Source organism: Babylonia areolata, chromosome 7 (assembly GCF_041734735.1).
Source record: "Babylonia areolata isolate BAREFJ2019XMU chromosome 7, ASM4173473v1, whole genome shotgun sequence".
Taxonomy (NCBI): Eukaryota; Metazoa; Mollusca; class Gastropoda; order Neogastropoda; family Buccinidae; genus Babylonia; species Babylonia areolata.
The window spans coordinates 40,872,425-40,890,140 of record NC_134882.1 but is presented as its reverse complement, the minus strand read 5'-3'; the positions used below and the strand labels follow the sequence as shown (position 1 = coordinate 40,890,140).

General features: G+C 48.5%; 1 protein-coding gene across 1 annotated transcript in view; it reads right to left on the bottom strand.

Moving 5' to 3' along the window:
- Positions 1–3,761: 3,761 nt before the first annotated feature.
- The window catches only part of LOC143284038 (uncharacterized), a 92,262-nt gene continuing 78,307 nt past the window's right edge, over positions 3,762–17,716 (bottom strand). Inside the window, exons 5-8 of the mRNA XM_076590636.1 lie at positions 15,237–15,406; positions 14,135–14,387; positions 11,068–13,076; positions 3,762–8,543 (exon numbers count right to left, since the gene is read on the bottom strand). Coding sequence (XP_076446751.1) covers positions 8,534–8,543; positions 11,068–13,076; positions 14,135–14,387; positions 15,237–15,406 — 2,442 coding nt within the window. The 3' untranslated portion in view covers positions 3,762–8,533. The remainder of the gene's footprint in view (positions 8,544–11,067; positions 13,077–14,134; positions 14,388–15,236; positions 15,407–17,716) is intronic.

Sequence of the window (17,716 nt, the reverse complement as noted above, 5' to 3'; positions counted from 1 at the left end):
CACAATCTGGCAATAATCATATTTAGCATGACTAGATAAACACATTCTGGATCATGCGTGTGTGTGTGTGTGTGTGTGTGTGTGTGTGTGTGTGTTGTGCTTGTGCGTCTTATACAGTGTACACAGCAATTGATGCTAAGCTATGACAAACAGAAATAACCAGGAACACAATCTCACAATATAATTATTTAAATAAAAGAACACATGCGTACACACAACAAAAATTCGACAAGAAGCAAATAAGTTGATTTTCTTCAAACGATTCTCTGACTGAACTAAAAACTAGGCATCCATTCATCGACACTAACACGTATATCCACATCTACACCAAGAGACATGCTCAGCTTCGAGAAAGAAAGAAAAACAACAACAACAAAACATTAATTTTTTTATTGGTGTAAACTGAACAGAAACCCTACAGACAGCGGCAAAGTTGGAGAGAGAGAGAGAGAGAGAGAGAGAGAGAGAGAGAGAGAGAGAGAGAGAGAGAGAGAGCTTTTCATCACGATGATTCAGTCATTCATTCATTCACTAGGCCCGAACGGACAATCGCATTAATGGACCGCTAACCATTGCCATCACCACCGCACCACACGCCAATACATTGTCGCCGCTGCTGCTGTTTCCTGGTCACGTCATAACCTCGTTGGCCTGTTGTCGTCATTGTGGGTGAGGTGGGGGATTGGTGTGTGTGACAGGGGGAAGGTGGGGGTGGGGTGGGGTGGGTGGGGGGGAAGGGAGAGTGTGGAGGGAGAGAAGGGGGAGAAGGGGGAGTGGGAGTGGCCTCCCTTCCATCATCAGCACGTGACGGCTGTCTTGTGCCATGGACTGTCCGCCACGCGTAGCGTTCTTTGTGTCTTGCCTTGTCTCGCTGTCATCGCTGTTGACTGTCCCTTCATCCTGATGATGATGATGATGAAGTAAAGGCCTGCCTAAGCGCGTTGCGTTACGGTTACGTTGCTGGTCAGGCATCTGCTTAGCAGATATGGTGTAGCGTATACATATGGATTTGTCCGAACACAGTGACGCCTCCTTGAGCAGCTGAACTGAACTGAACTGATGACGACGATGATGATGACGATGATGAGCCTTCCGGTCCTTTTTCTCTCTCTCTCTCCCAGTACCTCTCTGTCTCGGTCTCTCCTTCTCTTGTCTCTTTTTTGTCTCCCTTTGTAACAGAGACGGGTAGAGAAAGGGGCAGAGGGTGAGAGTGGGGCACACCCACCCACTCTCACCCTCTGCCCCTCTCTCTACCCGGCTCTGTTACTATTTGCCACTCTGTCCCTTTCTCTCTATGTCCTCACTTTGCCCCCTTCTCTCTATGTCCTCACTCTGTCCCTTTCTCTCTATGTCCTCACTGTTCCCCCTTTCTCTCTATGTCCTCACTGTTTCCCCTTTCTCTCTATGTCCTCACTCTGCCCCTTTCTCTCTATGTCCTCACTCTGCCCCTTTCTCTCTATGTCCTCACTGTTCCCCCTTTCTCTCTATGTCCTCACCCTGCCCCTTTCTCTCTATGTCCTCACTCTGCCCTTTTCTCTCTCTATGTCCTCACTCCTCACTCTGCCCTTTTCTCTCTCTATGTCCTCACTCTGCCCCTTTCTCTCTCTATGTCCTCACTCTGCCCCCTTCTCTCTATGTCCTCACCCTGCCCCCTTCTATGTCCTCACTCTGCCCCCTTCTCTCTATGTCCTCACTCTACCCCTTTCTCTATGTCCTCACCCTGCCCCCTTCTATGTCCTCACTCTGCCCCTTTCTCTCTCTATGTCCTCACTCTGCCCCTTTCTCTCTATGTCCTCACTCTGCCCCTTTCTCTCTATGTCCTCACTCTGCCCCCTTTCTCTCTATGTCCTCACTCTGCCCCCTTCTCTCAATGTCCTCACTGTGCCCCCTTCTCTTTATGTCCTCACTCTGCCCCTTTCTATGTCCTCATTCTGCCCCCTTCTCTCTATGTCCTCACGCTGCCCCCTTCTCTCTATGTCCTCACTCTGCCCCCTTCTCTTCATGTCCTCACTCTGCCCCCTTCTCTTTATGTCCTCACTTTGCCCCCTTCTCTCTATGTCCTCACTCTGCCCCCTTCTCTTCATGTCCTCACTTTGCCCCCTTCTCTTTATGTCCTCACTCTGCCCCCTTCTCTCTGTCCTCATTCTGCCCCTTTCTCTCTATGTCCTCACTCTGCCCCCTTCTATGTCCTCACTCTGCCCCTTTCTCTCTATGTCCTCACTTTGCCCCCTTCTCTTCATGTCCTCACTTTGCCCCCTTCTCTCTATGTCCTCACTTTGCCCCCTTCTCTCTATGTCCTCACTCTGCCCCCTTCTCTCTGTCCTCATTCTGCCCCTTTCTCTCTATGTCCTCACTCTGCCCCCTTCTATGTCCTCACTCTGCCCCTTTCTCTCTATGTCCTCACTCTGCCCCTTTCTCTCTATGTCCTCACTCTGCCCCCTTCTCTCTATGTCCTCACTCTGCCCCCTTCTATGTCCTCACTCTGCCCCTTTCTCTCTATGTCCTCACTCTGCCCCCTTCTCTTCATGTCCTCACTCTGCCCCCTTCTCTTTATGTCCTCACTTTGCCCCCTTCTCTCTATGTCCTCACTCTGCCCCCTTCTCTTTATGTCCTCACTTTGCCCCCTTCTCTCTATGTCCTCACTCTGCCCCCTTCTCTTCATGTCCTCACTTTGCCCCCTTCTCTTTATGTCCTCACTCTGCCCCCTTCTCTCTGTCCTCATTCTGCCCCTTTCTCTCTATGTCCTCACTCTGCCCCCTTCTATGTCCTCACTCTGCCCCTTTCTCTCTATGTCCTCACTTTGCCCCCTTCTCTTCATGTCCTCACTTTGCCCCCTTCTCTCTATGTCCTCACTTTGCCCCCTTCTCTCTATGTCCTCACTCTGCCCCCTTCTCTCTGTCCTCATTCTGCCCCTTTCTCTCTATGTCCTCACTCTGCCCCCTTCTATGTCCTCACTCTGCCCCTTTCTCTCTATGTCCTCACTCTGCCCCTTTCTCTCTATGTCCTCACTCTGCCCCCTTCTCTCTATGTCCTCACTCTGCCCCCTTCTCTCTATGTCCTCACTCTGCCCCTTTCTCTCTATGTCCTCACTCTACCCCTTTCTATGTCCTCACTGTGCCCCCTTTCTCTCTATGTCCTCACTCTGCCCCTTTCTATGTCCTCACTCTGCCCCTTTCTCTCTATGTCCTCACTCTGCCCCTTTCTATGTCCTCACTCTGCCCCTTTCTCTCTATGTCCTCACTCTGCCCCTTTCTCTCTATGTCCTCACTCTGCCCCTTTCTCTCTATGTCCTCACTCTGCCCCTTTCTATGTCCTCACTCTGCCCCTTTCTCTCTATGTCCTCACTCTGCCCCTTTCTATGTCCTCACTCTGCCCCTTTCTCTCTATGCCCTCTCTCTCTTTGTCTCTGTCCCTCCTCTATCTACTGCCTCGGTCTTTCTCTGCCCCCCCCCCCCCTCCTCCCATCCTTCTCTCTCTTTCTCTGTACTTCTGTCTCGTCACTAAAACTCGTTTCAAACTGCACATGCAACCCGTCCCTGTAACAGTGATGAAGGAAGGACAAGTCCGTCTGTCACCTTCCCGATCCCTCACTAACCCCACCACCCACCCCACCAACCGCCACAATCATTATCATCAGCTCCGGTTCTAACCTATGTATCCGCATTTTAAAAAATAACAAACAAAAAAACAAAAAACAACCAACAAAAACAACAATAATAATAATAATAATAATAAAGAACTAAAACAAATCTCGCGTTTACTTTTTAAATACAAGATCAAAGAAACTACCTTTACGCCTAACATGACGAAGGCTGGCTTGTCTCTGTCTACATCGTAACGTTGAAAGTGTATTGAAACTAGCTGGCTTTACGTCAGCGCCTGATCAAACCATGCTAATTATAGCTCATCTCATCACGAACGCCTCAAAGCCGTGACACACTAATCAGGTTTATGCTCACAGCGCACGCCTGTTGAAAATACGCTATGTAGCCATCCCTCAAGGCAATGGTGCAAAAAAGAAATAAATATTTTAAAGGAAAAAAAACAACCAACAAAACAACTTCTGAATCTTGTACAAATGGGATCTTTCATCTAAAAGAAAGACAGAAACAAACAAACAAACGACGAGTTGGTCTCTTATTTGTGTGACATGCAAATTTCCACAAGATGTCAGTATGGTGATCACCAAAACACCAAAATTTTTTCTAGCCACAGACTCCTTAGTATATATATATATGACAGTCAGTCGTGTCCGACTATGACCATCAGAACAGCAGAGGAGGCAACTGCTGTTTCGACTATTTGGGCTAGAATTTGATTATAGTGGAGAGTGTCTGCCCAAGTACATCCCCACTCTCTCGGCCAAGAGGGTTTTAGGACAGTCGGCGTTGGGATGGTTCCCAAAGGCCAACTAACCCACAAGGCTGCAGCGCTAAGAGCCAGTGCAATTTTGCCTCCTAGTTTGAGAGTCATAGTCCTTCACAAAAGACTAAGCTGTAAATGGTTTCCCATTGACTGTAGAAACCATTGATAATACAGCTCTCACTTTGCTGTTGGCCCAAATGTAAACTTAGGTCAATCTGTGATATAAGCCGAGTGTTGGGCCTTGGACTCCTTAGTATAAACCATTTAAATCAGTGATTCGAATTGTGTATGTAATCATATCTGACGGGATTGTGTACCCCACTGTAAAATCCAGGAGGGGAATAAAAAACCACCCTCTGGCTTGTCCAACAGAACTGATCATTTGTGTCCACTGATTAACAAGCAGAAACTCACTACGATGAAAACTGGGACATACATCATTGTCACATCACAAAAACATCCCCACCATGCCCTTAGCTCCTGTGGCAAAACATTGCTAAGCAGGGCACGTGTCCAGGATGGAGGACCACCGCCTGCCCAAGATCGCGCTGTATGGCGAACTGTCCACTGGCCACCGTGACAGAGGAGCACCCAAGAAGAGATACAAAGACTCCTTGAAGAAAGCTCTCGGTGCCTGTCACATTGACCATCGCCAGTGGTCCGCAGTAGCCGCTGATCGAGAGACCTGGCGACGCACCATCCACCAAGCTGTCTCCTCCTTCGAAAACAACCGCAGGGCCAGCCTTGAGGACAAACGCAGAAGGAGGAAGAACCCCGCGAACCCAGACCAGACTTTCCCTTGCAACCGCTGCGGCCGACTCTGCTTTTCCCGCATTGGCCTTGTCAGCCATGAGCGTGCCTGCATCAGACGTGGACAACGCCCTTCCTAGATCTTCGTCAGCGAAGCCAGGCCATGAATTCGTGAAATGAAATCAGTGTGATGGCGCAAGTTTGAAGGGCACTAACTCCATTCCGTGTGTCCTTTTCAATGATTCGTTTCATTTTTTTATCCCAAGAAATGCAGTCCCACGGGGAAGAAGTGCGAATATAGAAATAAAGACTAACGTCCTGACCTGTAAGCACGGTCTTAGTGATGAGGCAGCCCTTCTCAGAGAAAGCAAAATCGTCTACAGATGTTGACGTGTTAATAAATTCATGAGTAGATATTATACATCTATGATGTTCCGTTTGTTCAGAAAGGGCGTGGGTGACAGGGGTGTGGGGAGGAGGAAGGGGGGGGGGGGAGAAAGAGTGTTGTAATTTTGTGGCCATAGTTACAAGATGCAACAAATTGTTGATTTGCTCTGATTACGTCACTATATTACTGGAAAGGTGGTGAGCCATCTGTATGTAGCTTAAAGTCTTTGAAACACTGTTAACATCCCTAGCTCTCTCTTTCTCTCTCTCCCTCTCTTTCCTGGACTCACAGACATACACACAAACACGTGCACACACACACAATGAATAACACACACACACACACACACACACAAGTATCACCAACGAGTGTTCATGGCTGAGGTGAAAAAAAGAAGAAGAAAAAACAAGAAAGAAAGAAAGAAAAGATAACTGACGTGTCCAGTTACAGACTGTCGGTGTAAGAGCATAAAAATACACCCCTGCTTGAAATTTACCCCCAGTGTTATTTTGGGATAGCCCCAGATGACGTCCCCTCACGTCCTCACCCCCTCCCCAACGGGATAATTTTGTGGCTAGTAGATTCAATAGCTTGTATTGATTCTGACGCAGGTGGACTCACCTACTTCCAGATAAGTCTACATAGATCCAAGTGTTAATTTGGGCCAGTCAAATTTGGCCCCCGGAGCAAAAACCGATGGGGGTTAGACTAAGTTGCTACACCGGTACAGAAACCACCGAAACGTACTGAAAGCGAACATCCAACACACACACACACACACACACTCCAAGCATCTGGCTACACACATCATCACCATCACCTCATTCTACACAACACGATTCTAAAAAGACTTTTTCTACACAACAATACATACAAACATGCCGACAAAACTTCTTCCAAATATAATGATTAACATGCTCCGACTCGGACTGATTCATAAAAAAATCAATGAATTAACGGGTTGGTTTGACTGACTGACATATTGGTTGGTTGGTTGGTTGGTTGGTTGCATTGCACACTCCGACTCTTCAATGACACATGCATGTATTGTGGTGATGTTGTTGTTGTTGTTTTTTTCATAAGCTGACAACAACAACAATAACAGAAACAAGCATACAGACATGTATGCATACTGATACCAATCGCGTTTCATGGAAACCCTTCTTTGCTGTGAGACAACAGAACACCAAGCAGCAGAAAAGCAGTGAGTCAGTCAACAAACAAACAATCTGGACACGGAAGGAAAGTGGGAGTGGCTTGTCCCGTTGGGAGGAGAGAAAAAAAAAAAAAAAAAAAAAAAAAGTCCGTCTCCCTTTTCACAGTCTCCCGCGCTCCTCAATGGTACGGGAGGGTTGGGGGGGGGGAGCCAGGATGACGTCAAATTCACGATGACGTCGCGTCGTGTGGAGTCTGATGACGACGAAGGTCTGTGACGTCAGTCAGCATGTCTCTCACACACACAAAAAAAGTCACAGCACACTGCAAAGGGGGCAGCTTTTTTCTTCTCTTTTCTTCTTCTGTTTTTTTTTTCTTTCTCTCTCCACACGGCTCACCACCACCACCACTACTGACCCCACTGGGCCACAAGAGTCAACAACAACACCACCTCACTGAATGATCATCGTCATCAATGTCTGCTGGTCCTTTCGGTCCGTTGTCCTTGTGGTAGGACAAACGAACTGATACAGTGATCATTAGCAGTCCTGGGTTGTTGTGGGGGGGTTTTTGTTGGGTTTTTTTTTCGCCCACCACCTTTTGTTGTTGGTTGTTGGTTTTTTTTACTTGTTTTTTTTATTTGGTTTGTGTCTGTAGTGTTTTTGTTTGTTTGTTGTTTTGGGGGGGGGTTTTGTTTGTTTTTTTCATCCCCCAGACTGCAGCTGCTGTAGTAAGTAGATGATGTCTGATGCTAACTCAAGAGTCAAGCTTATGCAACAACAAACTGAAACAACAAATCAGAGATATCAATGGATCCCGTTCTCCATTTCTCTCTCTCTCTCTGTCTCTAGGTCTCTCTCTTTCATTTAGATGTATGCACACACTATTTCACAAAGCAACACACACACACACACACACACACACACACACACACCAAGTGTTCGCACCACCAAATAACAATACGAGATCCGAAACAGCGGAGGGTGAAAAAAACACTTGTATGCAAAACGCAGGTAGAGACTGATAATTCATAATAACGTTTTGTCTTGCCTTGTCTTGTCTTGTCAAACCAAACTAACATTACGACTTGATGCAATCTTGCAGACTCCACGAAAAGATGACATAATTTAAAACAAAAATTAGAGAGAACAAAACCCAAGCGCGAAAAGTTCTATCACCAACCGTGATAGACAATGCAAAATGGCTGTATCATATCCAGCCCTGTGCACAAAAACTCAAGTTGCAAACGGAGAACAGGAAAAACAAACAACAACAAAAACAAAAACAAAAACCAAAAAACCACACGTATTGATAATGTCGATCTTAAGACCATCGATCTTAATACCATGTCAATTAACCCTCTCACGTTCCTTCAGGACACAGTCCAACACCCGGAAGATTTTCTCTGCAAAATAAGTGAACGCTAGATGGTTAATGTTCAATGTTATCACACCTGCAGGGGAATACAGTCTGCTGGATTTTGAAGCCAGCAATACGCTCCACACGTTTGTTGCGTAAATTCAGGCGGAACAAATCATAAGAGTGAAAAATCGGCACAGCTGGTCCACTGAAGTCCTTTTCTTTGTGATGATGACACGTCGACAATGCGACGATATGATAGTCTTGCCGAGAATAGACAGCATGAAACCGTTGTGGAGAAAAAAAAAAGTGGAGAGGGTTGGTAGTGGAGATGGGGCTGTGTGGCGTCACTGCACCTGTAGCTAAAACTTCCACACACCTTGACAAAAAGGTAACTTAGTTTGAGGGGTCGGGTTATCACAGGAGCTCCTCAGAAGACGTAGTGTGGTAGCCCAGTGCAGCACCGTTGGTAGTGAGCGAGGTCAGGTAGCCAGCTCGTCGGGCTTTCTTTGCCAGTCAGTAGAACCTGCAGACACGCCATATCACACACAGTTCAGTTCAGTTAAATACCTACTCAAGGAGGCATCACTGTGTTCGAACATATTCACATATATATTATATATGAATATATATTAATATATATATATATATATATATATATATATATATATATAAACGCTACACTACATCTGCTAAGCAGATGCCTGACCAGCGTAACGTAGCCCAAAGTACTTAGTAAAGCTTTGAGTGGAAAATAAAGAAATAAAATGAAATAATACAAATAAAGTAAATAAACTGACAAATGATTATAATCATGAACTGATAAACTGAAATAGCAAATTCAGTTTACTGTAATTTTCTTCTCACAGGCTGTCCACATAATATACTTCAGCGAATTCAAAACCTTCAAAACAATGCTGCCCGTCTGACTCTCAGAGTCCCACGTAATTATCATATTTCTCCTCACCTCCGCACTCTACACTGGCTCCCCATTGAAGCGAGAATTAAATACAAAGTTGCCTGTCTCTGCTATTCTGCTTTCCACTCTGCAGGACCTGCATATCTTTCTGACCTTATCAGTGTTTACACACTCCTGTAACAAATCTCCGCTCTTCCTCTGACTGATACCTTTTGAAACTTCCTCGTGTCAATACAAGAACCTATGGTGAACATTCTTTCTTCTTTGCTGTTCATCACATCTGGAACAACCTTCCTCATCATATCCGTGCATCTGATTCTATTTCTGCTTTTCGTTTATCACTAAAAACCCATCTTTTAAAAACCTATCTATAGGCACTCTCAGCTTCCTTTTTCTCCAACACCACCCATGTCAGCTCACTTTGGATCTATGAAGAGTGGGAAAGTGAGAGTGTGTGTGTGTGTGGGGGGGGGGGGGGGGCGAGGGCGAGGAGGAGGGGGGGGGGAGAAAAAGTTGTCATGAATTATTTATGTAACTTGAAAAATTTTCTTTCATGTAAAGGGCCCTAAGCTCTTAGAGAGAAAGGGCGCTATATAAATGTACATTCTTCTTCTTCTTATTATTATTATTATCATCATCATCATTAAATAAATTAAAGAAAATAGAGATATAAATCACATATACACACACACGTACAGATGCGCACATACAGATGTACACGCACGTACGCACACACACACACACACACACACACACACACACACAGAGAAGTCAGTTTTACTTGCGAAAGCACTGAGCCCCAAGTGAAGGGGTTCCTAATTATAAACATAGTACAACTCAGTGAAACAACACAGGCAAACAAACGGTAATGTAGATATAACAAAACATAAATTAGATTCATTTCACGAAGTAGCGATTTCTCAAAGTTTGAAAGCCTGATCAATACAAAAGACAAAGAAAAATAATGGACGTCCTTACTATTGGTTGACGACACTGACACATTGACAGACAAAATTTAAACAGAGAGACAGAGATGACACACAGAGAAAGACAGAGACAGAGAAAACAGAGACAGAAACAGGGAGAAACGTGTGTGTGTGTGTGTGTGTGTGTGTGTGTGTGTGTGTGTGTGTGTGTGTGTGTGTGTGTGCCTGCGCTTGCATGCGGGTACGTGTGAAAGTGCATGCATAATAGACTGCACTTTGTTTAAATTTCTTAGATAATCTTTTACTTAAATGTGTGTGACAGTGTGCAGGATGAATGTGTAATAGGAATTATGCAATGTTCGTGTCTTTCGATATACGAATACTGATAATTACCATGTAATAATAAAGTTATTCTTAATCAGTGTGTAATATAATACATGCAATGTTAACCTTGGTGTATTATTTCAATGTGTTAACAATAATGACTATTACAACATTTTAATGAAGTGAATATAGATGCAATAGTTTTGATATTAATGTTTTATATGTTACTGATTCCTTCTTAATTGAGTCATTGTTTATGTTTTTGTGCTGAGTAATTGTCTACGTTTGTTCTGCCGCACCTCATGTAATTTCTCTTAATGAGATGATAAAGTCATTCTTATTCTTATTCTTAGACAGACAGCGCAGAGACAGAGACAAAGACAGAGAGGAGGCATAAGAGAGGGACAGAGACAGAGACAGAGGAGATGAGTGACACCAAGAGAGGGAAAGCAGAGGCAGAGAGCAGAGACAGAGGCAGGGAGAGACAGACAGAGCAGAGACAGAGAGACAGGGAGTAGGGACAGAGATAGGGATCCAGACAGACAGAGAAAAAAGAGAGAGCGGAAAAGCACAGACAGAGAGAGAGACAGCAGAGAGAAAGCAGAGAAGAGACAGGGAGAGACAGACAGAGCAGGGACAGAGAGAAAGCAGAGACAGAGAGTAGTGAGACAGGCAGGCAGGGAGACAGAGAGACAGAGAAAAAAAGAGACAGAGAAAGCACAGACTGAGAGAAAGAGACACCCCCACACAGAGACAGAGAGAGAGAGAGAGAGAGAGAGAGGAGGGAGACAGCAGAGAAGGAGACAGACACTACAGAAACACAGATATATATATATAGAGAGAGAGAAAAGAGAGAGAGAGAGAGAGAGAGATCAACCCACATGGGAGTTTCTTTCTTCAAGGGCAGCCCCGTGGGCCTGATGGCCTTGCCGTTGCCGTCCCTGCCGCCCGCGCCGCTGTTGTTGCTGCTGCTGCTGCCGCTGCTGCTGCCCTGGGAAGGCGGGATGTGGGGCTGGATGTTGCCCGAGAAGCCCCCTTTGCCTCCGTTGGCGGCGGATCCCGCCTTGGGCGGCACCCCGTTCTTCTTGTCGTCCGCCGACAGCTTGTTGTAGTGGGCTACGTTGTTGACGGCGCTTTTGGTGACCTTGGGGTTGGTCACGATGCCGTTCCTCTTCCGCCTCGCCTCCGGGGACCTCGTTTCCCCCCCGTGGGGGGCGGCCCCAGAGCTGCCCCCGTGACCTCCTCCTCCGACCCCACCTGACCCTGACCCTGACCCCCCCGACCCGTGACCCAGCACAATCTTGTTGGGCGAGTCCACCAGCGGGACCCTGGGAGGCAGGGCGGGGGCCGTGGGGCTGCTCACGTGGGGGTGGGGGTGGTGGTGGTGGTTGGAGGTGGTGGAGGAGGGGGGCTGGGAGGAGGGAGGAGGAGGGGGCGGGCCTCGGGTGGTGGTGGTAGTGGTGGCCTTGACCTGCGGAGGAGGGACGGGGACGGGGGCGGGGGCGTGTGCTGGCTGCATCTGCCAAACAGGCTCCTCTGGCGTGGCCAGCATGTCGGCGTTGGGGTTGGTGATGATGTTGATGGTGGCCGAAATCTTGTCTGGCTTGGAGGCGGCGCACTTCACCGGCGAGGGCGCCAGCAGGTTGAGGTTCCTCTCCAGGGCAGGGGAGGTGCCTGCCACCGCCGCTGTGGTGCTGTTGTTGCTGCTGTTGTTGTTGTTGTTGTTGTTGTTTGATGGGTGGTTGCTGCTGCTGCTGTTACTGCTGTTCGCGTTGGCGGGTCTGTTGCCCAAGAGCTCCTTCCCGCCTCCCAGGTCCACACGGATCCTTCCCGTGCTGGTGACGGTGACGCCTCCGATGCCGCCCCCACCCCCTGCCTCGCTGTCCGAGGACATGGCCGTGTTGCAGTGATGATGGTGGGGGTGGTGGTGGGGGTGGGGGTGATGGTGACTGCCGCCGCCTCCAGGCAGGCGCACGACCTCAGTGACAGGGGACACTGCCGGGGACTGCTGCACGGGGCTCTGAGGCTCGCTGACTGGGGACAGCACGCGCGAGATGGGCCTGGAGCGGTTCTTGCCCATGGAGCACTGCTGCAGCTGCTGGGTGAAGGTCAGGCACTCTCCGCCCTCCTTGTTGCTGCCTCCTCCACCTCCTGCCTGATGCTGCTGCTGCTGCTGCTGCCCGCTGTGCGTGCTGTGGTTTGTAGAGGTGGTCATGTTGCTGGACGACTTGGACGAGTTGTTGGACTGGTACGACTTCCTCCGGTCCAACGTGGACTCTGGGGAGTCGGAAGGCGAGCTGTGCTGGGCAGACATCACGGCGGCAACGGCAGCAGCGGCGGCGGTGGTGGTGGCGGCGGCGGCGGAGGAGGAGGAGGAGGACCCCAACCCTTGACCTTGACCCGCCCCTGACCCTGACCCCACAGGCGCTGCAGCGGCGGTGGTGATGGCCGGGGAGACGGTGGTAGAGGAGGAGGTCCCCCCTCCCACTCCACCTGCTCCTCCTCCGGCCGTGGCGGCGGCCGGGGTGCGGACGTCGGAGGAGGAGTTGGAGGAGGAGCTGCGGCTCTTAGAGGAGCAGGAGACGGGCGTGGCGCCGAAGTCCTCCAGGATCCTCACCACCGCGTGGTGGCCCGACTTGAGCGCTACGCGCACGGGGGTCCTCCCGAACTGGTCGGCGTGGTTAGGGTTGGCCTGGTGGCGCAGGAGCACGCGCACGACCTCCTCGTGACCCTCCTGGGCGGCGATACACAGCGCCGTGGCGCCCTGGTTGCACGTGTGGTCCACTAGGGCCCCGGAGTCCAGCAGCAGGCTGACCACGGCGTGGTGCCCTTGCCAGGCGGCGCTCTGCAGGGCCGTCCGCTGGTCGTTGTCCACGGCGTTCACGTTGGCCTGGTCCACAGAGACAGTCATAGAACAGTATGAGTGTCATTCATGGTGGTCACCAGAAAACTGTCCAAAAAAATAAAAAATAAAAATAAAAAAGTAATAAAATATCATCATATCATCATCATCATTATCACCACATCCAGCAGCCACCACCACTAATATCACCACCACCACCACCGTCATCACCACTACCTCCATCACCATCATCACCACGACCACCATCACCATCACCACCATCACCACCATCAGACACACACACGCACACACACACGCAACACACACAGGTCTTTCTCTCTATCTTATAACGTAATATTATACTTACCCAAATATTTTGTTGTTGTTTTTTTCTGTTTTTTTACATACTAACTGATGCGTGCCTGCTGATCAGTGAAGGGTGTGTCAGTTATTCGTTTTTTCTCTTTGATATTTGCTGACGGGCATTTTAAGTGAGCGGAAAGAGAATTTTCTGTTTTGGTTGAAATCAGACAAAGTATCTTCAATTGAATTGAATTGAATTGTCTTCTTCTTCGTTCGTATGCTGGTACTCCCACGTTCACTCGTATGTACACGAGTGGGCTTCTCCGTGTATGACGGTTTTTACCCTGCCATGTAGGCAGCCATATTCCGTTTTCGGGGGTGTGCATGCTGGGTATGTTCTTGTTTCCAGAACCCACCGAACGCTGACATGGATTACAGGATCTTTAACGTGCGCATTTTATCTTCTGCTTGCGTATATACACGAAGGGGGTTCAGGCACTAGCAGGTCTGCACATATGTCGACCTGGGAGATCGGAAAAATATCCATCCTTTACCCACCTGGCGCCGCTACCGAGATTCGAACCCCGGGACCCTCAGATTGAAAGTTCAACGCTTTCCCCGAGGGACAATATGATCGCTGCAAATGTCCCCCGTCTCCAGGTGGGCGACAACCTGGGATACTATACCACCACCACCACCACCATCACCACAACCACCATCACCATCACCACCACCACCATCACCACAACCACCACCACCACCACCACAACCACCACCACCACCACCACCACCACCGTACTCACCTTGTGCTTCAGCAGCAGGGTGACCATGGTCAGGTGGCCCTGCCACGAGGCCACGTGCAGCGGGGTTCGACCCTCCAGGTCGGCGGCCTCCACGTGGGCCCCGTGGCCCAGCAGGAAGGTGGCCGTGTCCACGTGGTTCTCCAGGGCCAGCACATACAGCGTGGACCGCCCGTCCGCGTCCCGGTAGTTGAGGTCCGACCCTTGGGCCAGAAGGTACTCGGCCACCTCACGGTGATTCTCTGTGCAGGCCACCCTGGGGAGGGAGGGAAAGTGGGGGAGTATGAGCAACAGGAGACATTTGATTTTTTTTTTTTTTTTTTAACTGATCAGGCCTTTGGCCCATTTCAATAGAGGTCGAGTTGTTACATTTGCTGTCAACTGCTTGGCAGATGTGGTGTAATGTATATGGATTTGTCCGAACGCAGTGACGCCTCCTTGAGCTACTGAAACTGAAACTGAAGCTGTCAACTGGTTCCAGACAGGTAAACTGTTTTGGCAAAGAAAAGAAACGTGCCGATCAAACACCCGAGAAAATCAATTAAGCAAAAAACTATTGAAAGCATACGAACAAGATGATGACTGTCTCATTTGTAATGCTTTATAAATGAACATAGCCAAGTTGTGGATGACTGTACTGAGACACCTGAAAGATTCAAAACAAGAGAGGCAAGGCCTTCGAGACTCGCTTTTGATGCGGACTTAAAACATCCCTCTCCCCCTCTAGCCCCCCACCCCCCACCCCCTCCAACCCCACAAAAAGGACAATAAAATAACAAAAAACTGCACAGTACATCATGTTCCAAACACAGACACACACACTACTACTACAACTACCACCACCCTCCGCAACACCCCCCTCACACACACACACATGTACGTTTATGTTTTATTGTTTCTTATAAACCTTAAAGTTTTATGACAATAAAATAATCATTCTATTCTATCTTATTCTTTTCTATTCACACACACACGCGCGCGCGCGCGCCCGCACACACACACACAAACACCCACCCTCCCCTCCCTAAACATCACCCCCCACCACAAATACACACACACGCACACACACACACACACACACACACACAGTCACACACACACACACCTGAAGGCAGTCTTCCCATCATGACTCCGGTGGTCCAGGCGGGCCCCTTTCTCCAGCAGGAAGCGAACCACGGACAGGTGGCCCTCCTGGGCAGCCTGGATCAGCGGGTGGCGCCCGTCGTTGTCCACCTCGTTCACCTTGGCCCCCTGGTCCGCCAGCAGCTGGGCGATCTGCAGCAGAAACAAAGGGAGTGGTGAGTGGTGTGTGGGTTCGGATCTTCGGCTCTGAGCTGTTTGCTGTTTAGTTTATTTTGTTTTGTTGTTGCTGATGATGTTTTTTTGTTAGTTTTTTTTTTTAGTTGTGTGTGGGTGGCTGTGAGGGTGGGGGTGGAGGTGGAATGGGGAAGGCGCAGAGGAGGGAGGTGTGTGTGTGTGTGTGTGTGTGTGTGTGTGTGTGTGTGTGTGTGTGTGTGTGTGTGTGGTTTTGTGTGTGTGTGTGTGTGTGTGTGTGTGTGTGTGTGTGTGTGTGTGTGTGTGTGTGTGTGGTTTTGTGTATGTGTGTGTGGTGTTAAAGTGTGTTTGCGTAAATGCATGCACAAACACACACCACATACACACAGAGACACACACACACACACACACACACACACACACACACACACACACACATTCAAGGTGAACCGAACCGCTGGTTTTGTGTAATGCTCTGCATGGGTTATACACATTCAGAATCCCTTTGTTTTTTTATTACTGCTTTGTCCCCCCCCCCCCTCTCTCTCTCTCTTTCTCCCTCTATCTCTTATTCTCTGGCTCTCTCCCTCTCTCTCCACCCCTTTCTCTCTTTGCCTCTCTCTTTCTCCCTCTGTCTCTGTCTCTTTCAGTCTTTCTTCCTTCCCCCTCTCTATCTCTCCCTCACTCTCTTTCTCTCTCCAACCCTCTTTCTCTCTTTCTCTCTCTCTCTCTGCCTCACTGCCTCTCTTTCTCTGCCTCTCTCCCTCCCTCCCTCTCTATCTTTCTCTCCCTCCTTCTCTATTTCTCTCCCTCTCTCTCTTTCTCTCCCTCTCTCTTTCTCTCTATCTGTCTCTCTCTCTCTCTCTCTGTCTCTCTCGTTTTCTCTCTGTCTGTCTCCCCCCCCCTCTCTCTCTCTCTCTATCTCCACCCACCCTCTTTTTCCATTCCACGCCTTTTCTTTCAGACATTGACGGCAAGCTGAAAACAGCGACATGGAGGCTGCTGATGTTGGGTGAGGGGTGTGTGTGTGTGTGAGGGGGGGGGGGGATGTTGTCGGTGCGTGTGTAGTTCTCTCTCTCTCTCTCTCTCTCTCTCTCTCTATATATATATATATATATATATCTTTTTCTTCTTTCTTTTCTAATCTTTCTCATTTCCCTTGTTCTTTGATTCTTTGCTTCTCTCCTTTTTCTTTGTTTGCATCTTTCCTTTGTTGTGTCTTTTCTTTATTTTATCAACCTTTTCTTTCTTTCATTCTTTTCTTCCCCCCCCCCCCTTTTCTTTTCTTTTCCTGATCCCTTTTCCTTCTCTTTTTTTTCATTTCTTATCTCTATTTTCCTTCTTTCCTTTCATGACTTTCTTTGCTTTCTTCCTTCCTACCTTTCTTTCCACTTCTTTCTTTCTTTCCATATTTCTCTCTTTCCTTCCTTCCTTTGTTTATCTCTATCTCTCTTCCTTCCTTTTCTTTCTTTCTTTCTTTCTTTCTTTCTTTCCATATTTCTCTCTTTAATTCCTCCCTTCCTTTCTGTCCGTCTTTCTTTCCTTTTCTTCCTTCCTTCCTTCCATCCATCCTTTCTTTCTTTCTTACTTACTTTCCCTATCATTATCCATCTCTCTCTGTCGTTCTTTCTCCCACACCTCTCACCTCATCATCCCCCCCACACCCCCACCCCAACCCCCCGGGCCCCACCACTCCCCGCCTCCCCCAAAAAGCACTACAGACGATAGCGAACAGAGCAAGCACGCTGTGCTCTGGCACGAGTCTGGCACGGTAGGGGTCCATATCTGTTCAACGTTCTGCCCATTTTCCTCTCTTGATAACTTCTTATCGTCACAGCGTGGAGTCACTCACTCACTCACTCACTCGCTCGCTATGTGTATCGCAGCCTTTCATACATGCGGACACGTTGTCTGGTTCGAGAGCCGAGTGGGAGAGAGGGGCGCGGGGGGGGGGGGGGGGTGGAGAGGGAGGGAGGGAGAGAGAGACAGAGGGAGAGAGAGGAAGAGAAAGAGAGATAGAGGGAGGGGGGGAAGAGAAAGGGAGTGAGGAGAGAGAGGGAGGGAAAGAGAGAGAGGGGGGAAGGGAGAGTGAGAGAGAGAGAGAGAGAGAGAGAGAGAGAGACAGAGGGTCTACCGAAGTAATGTTTCTATGGAAATCACTGCAATACAGTGTTGGTTGTTTGGTTTTTTTTCTTCTCACGGGCTAAAATAAAGTCATAAATAACACAAGAACAATACCCTAGGACAGACAAAAGTTCGTTAAGAGAGAGAGAGAGAGACAGACAGAGACAGAAAGTGGGACACACACAC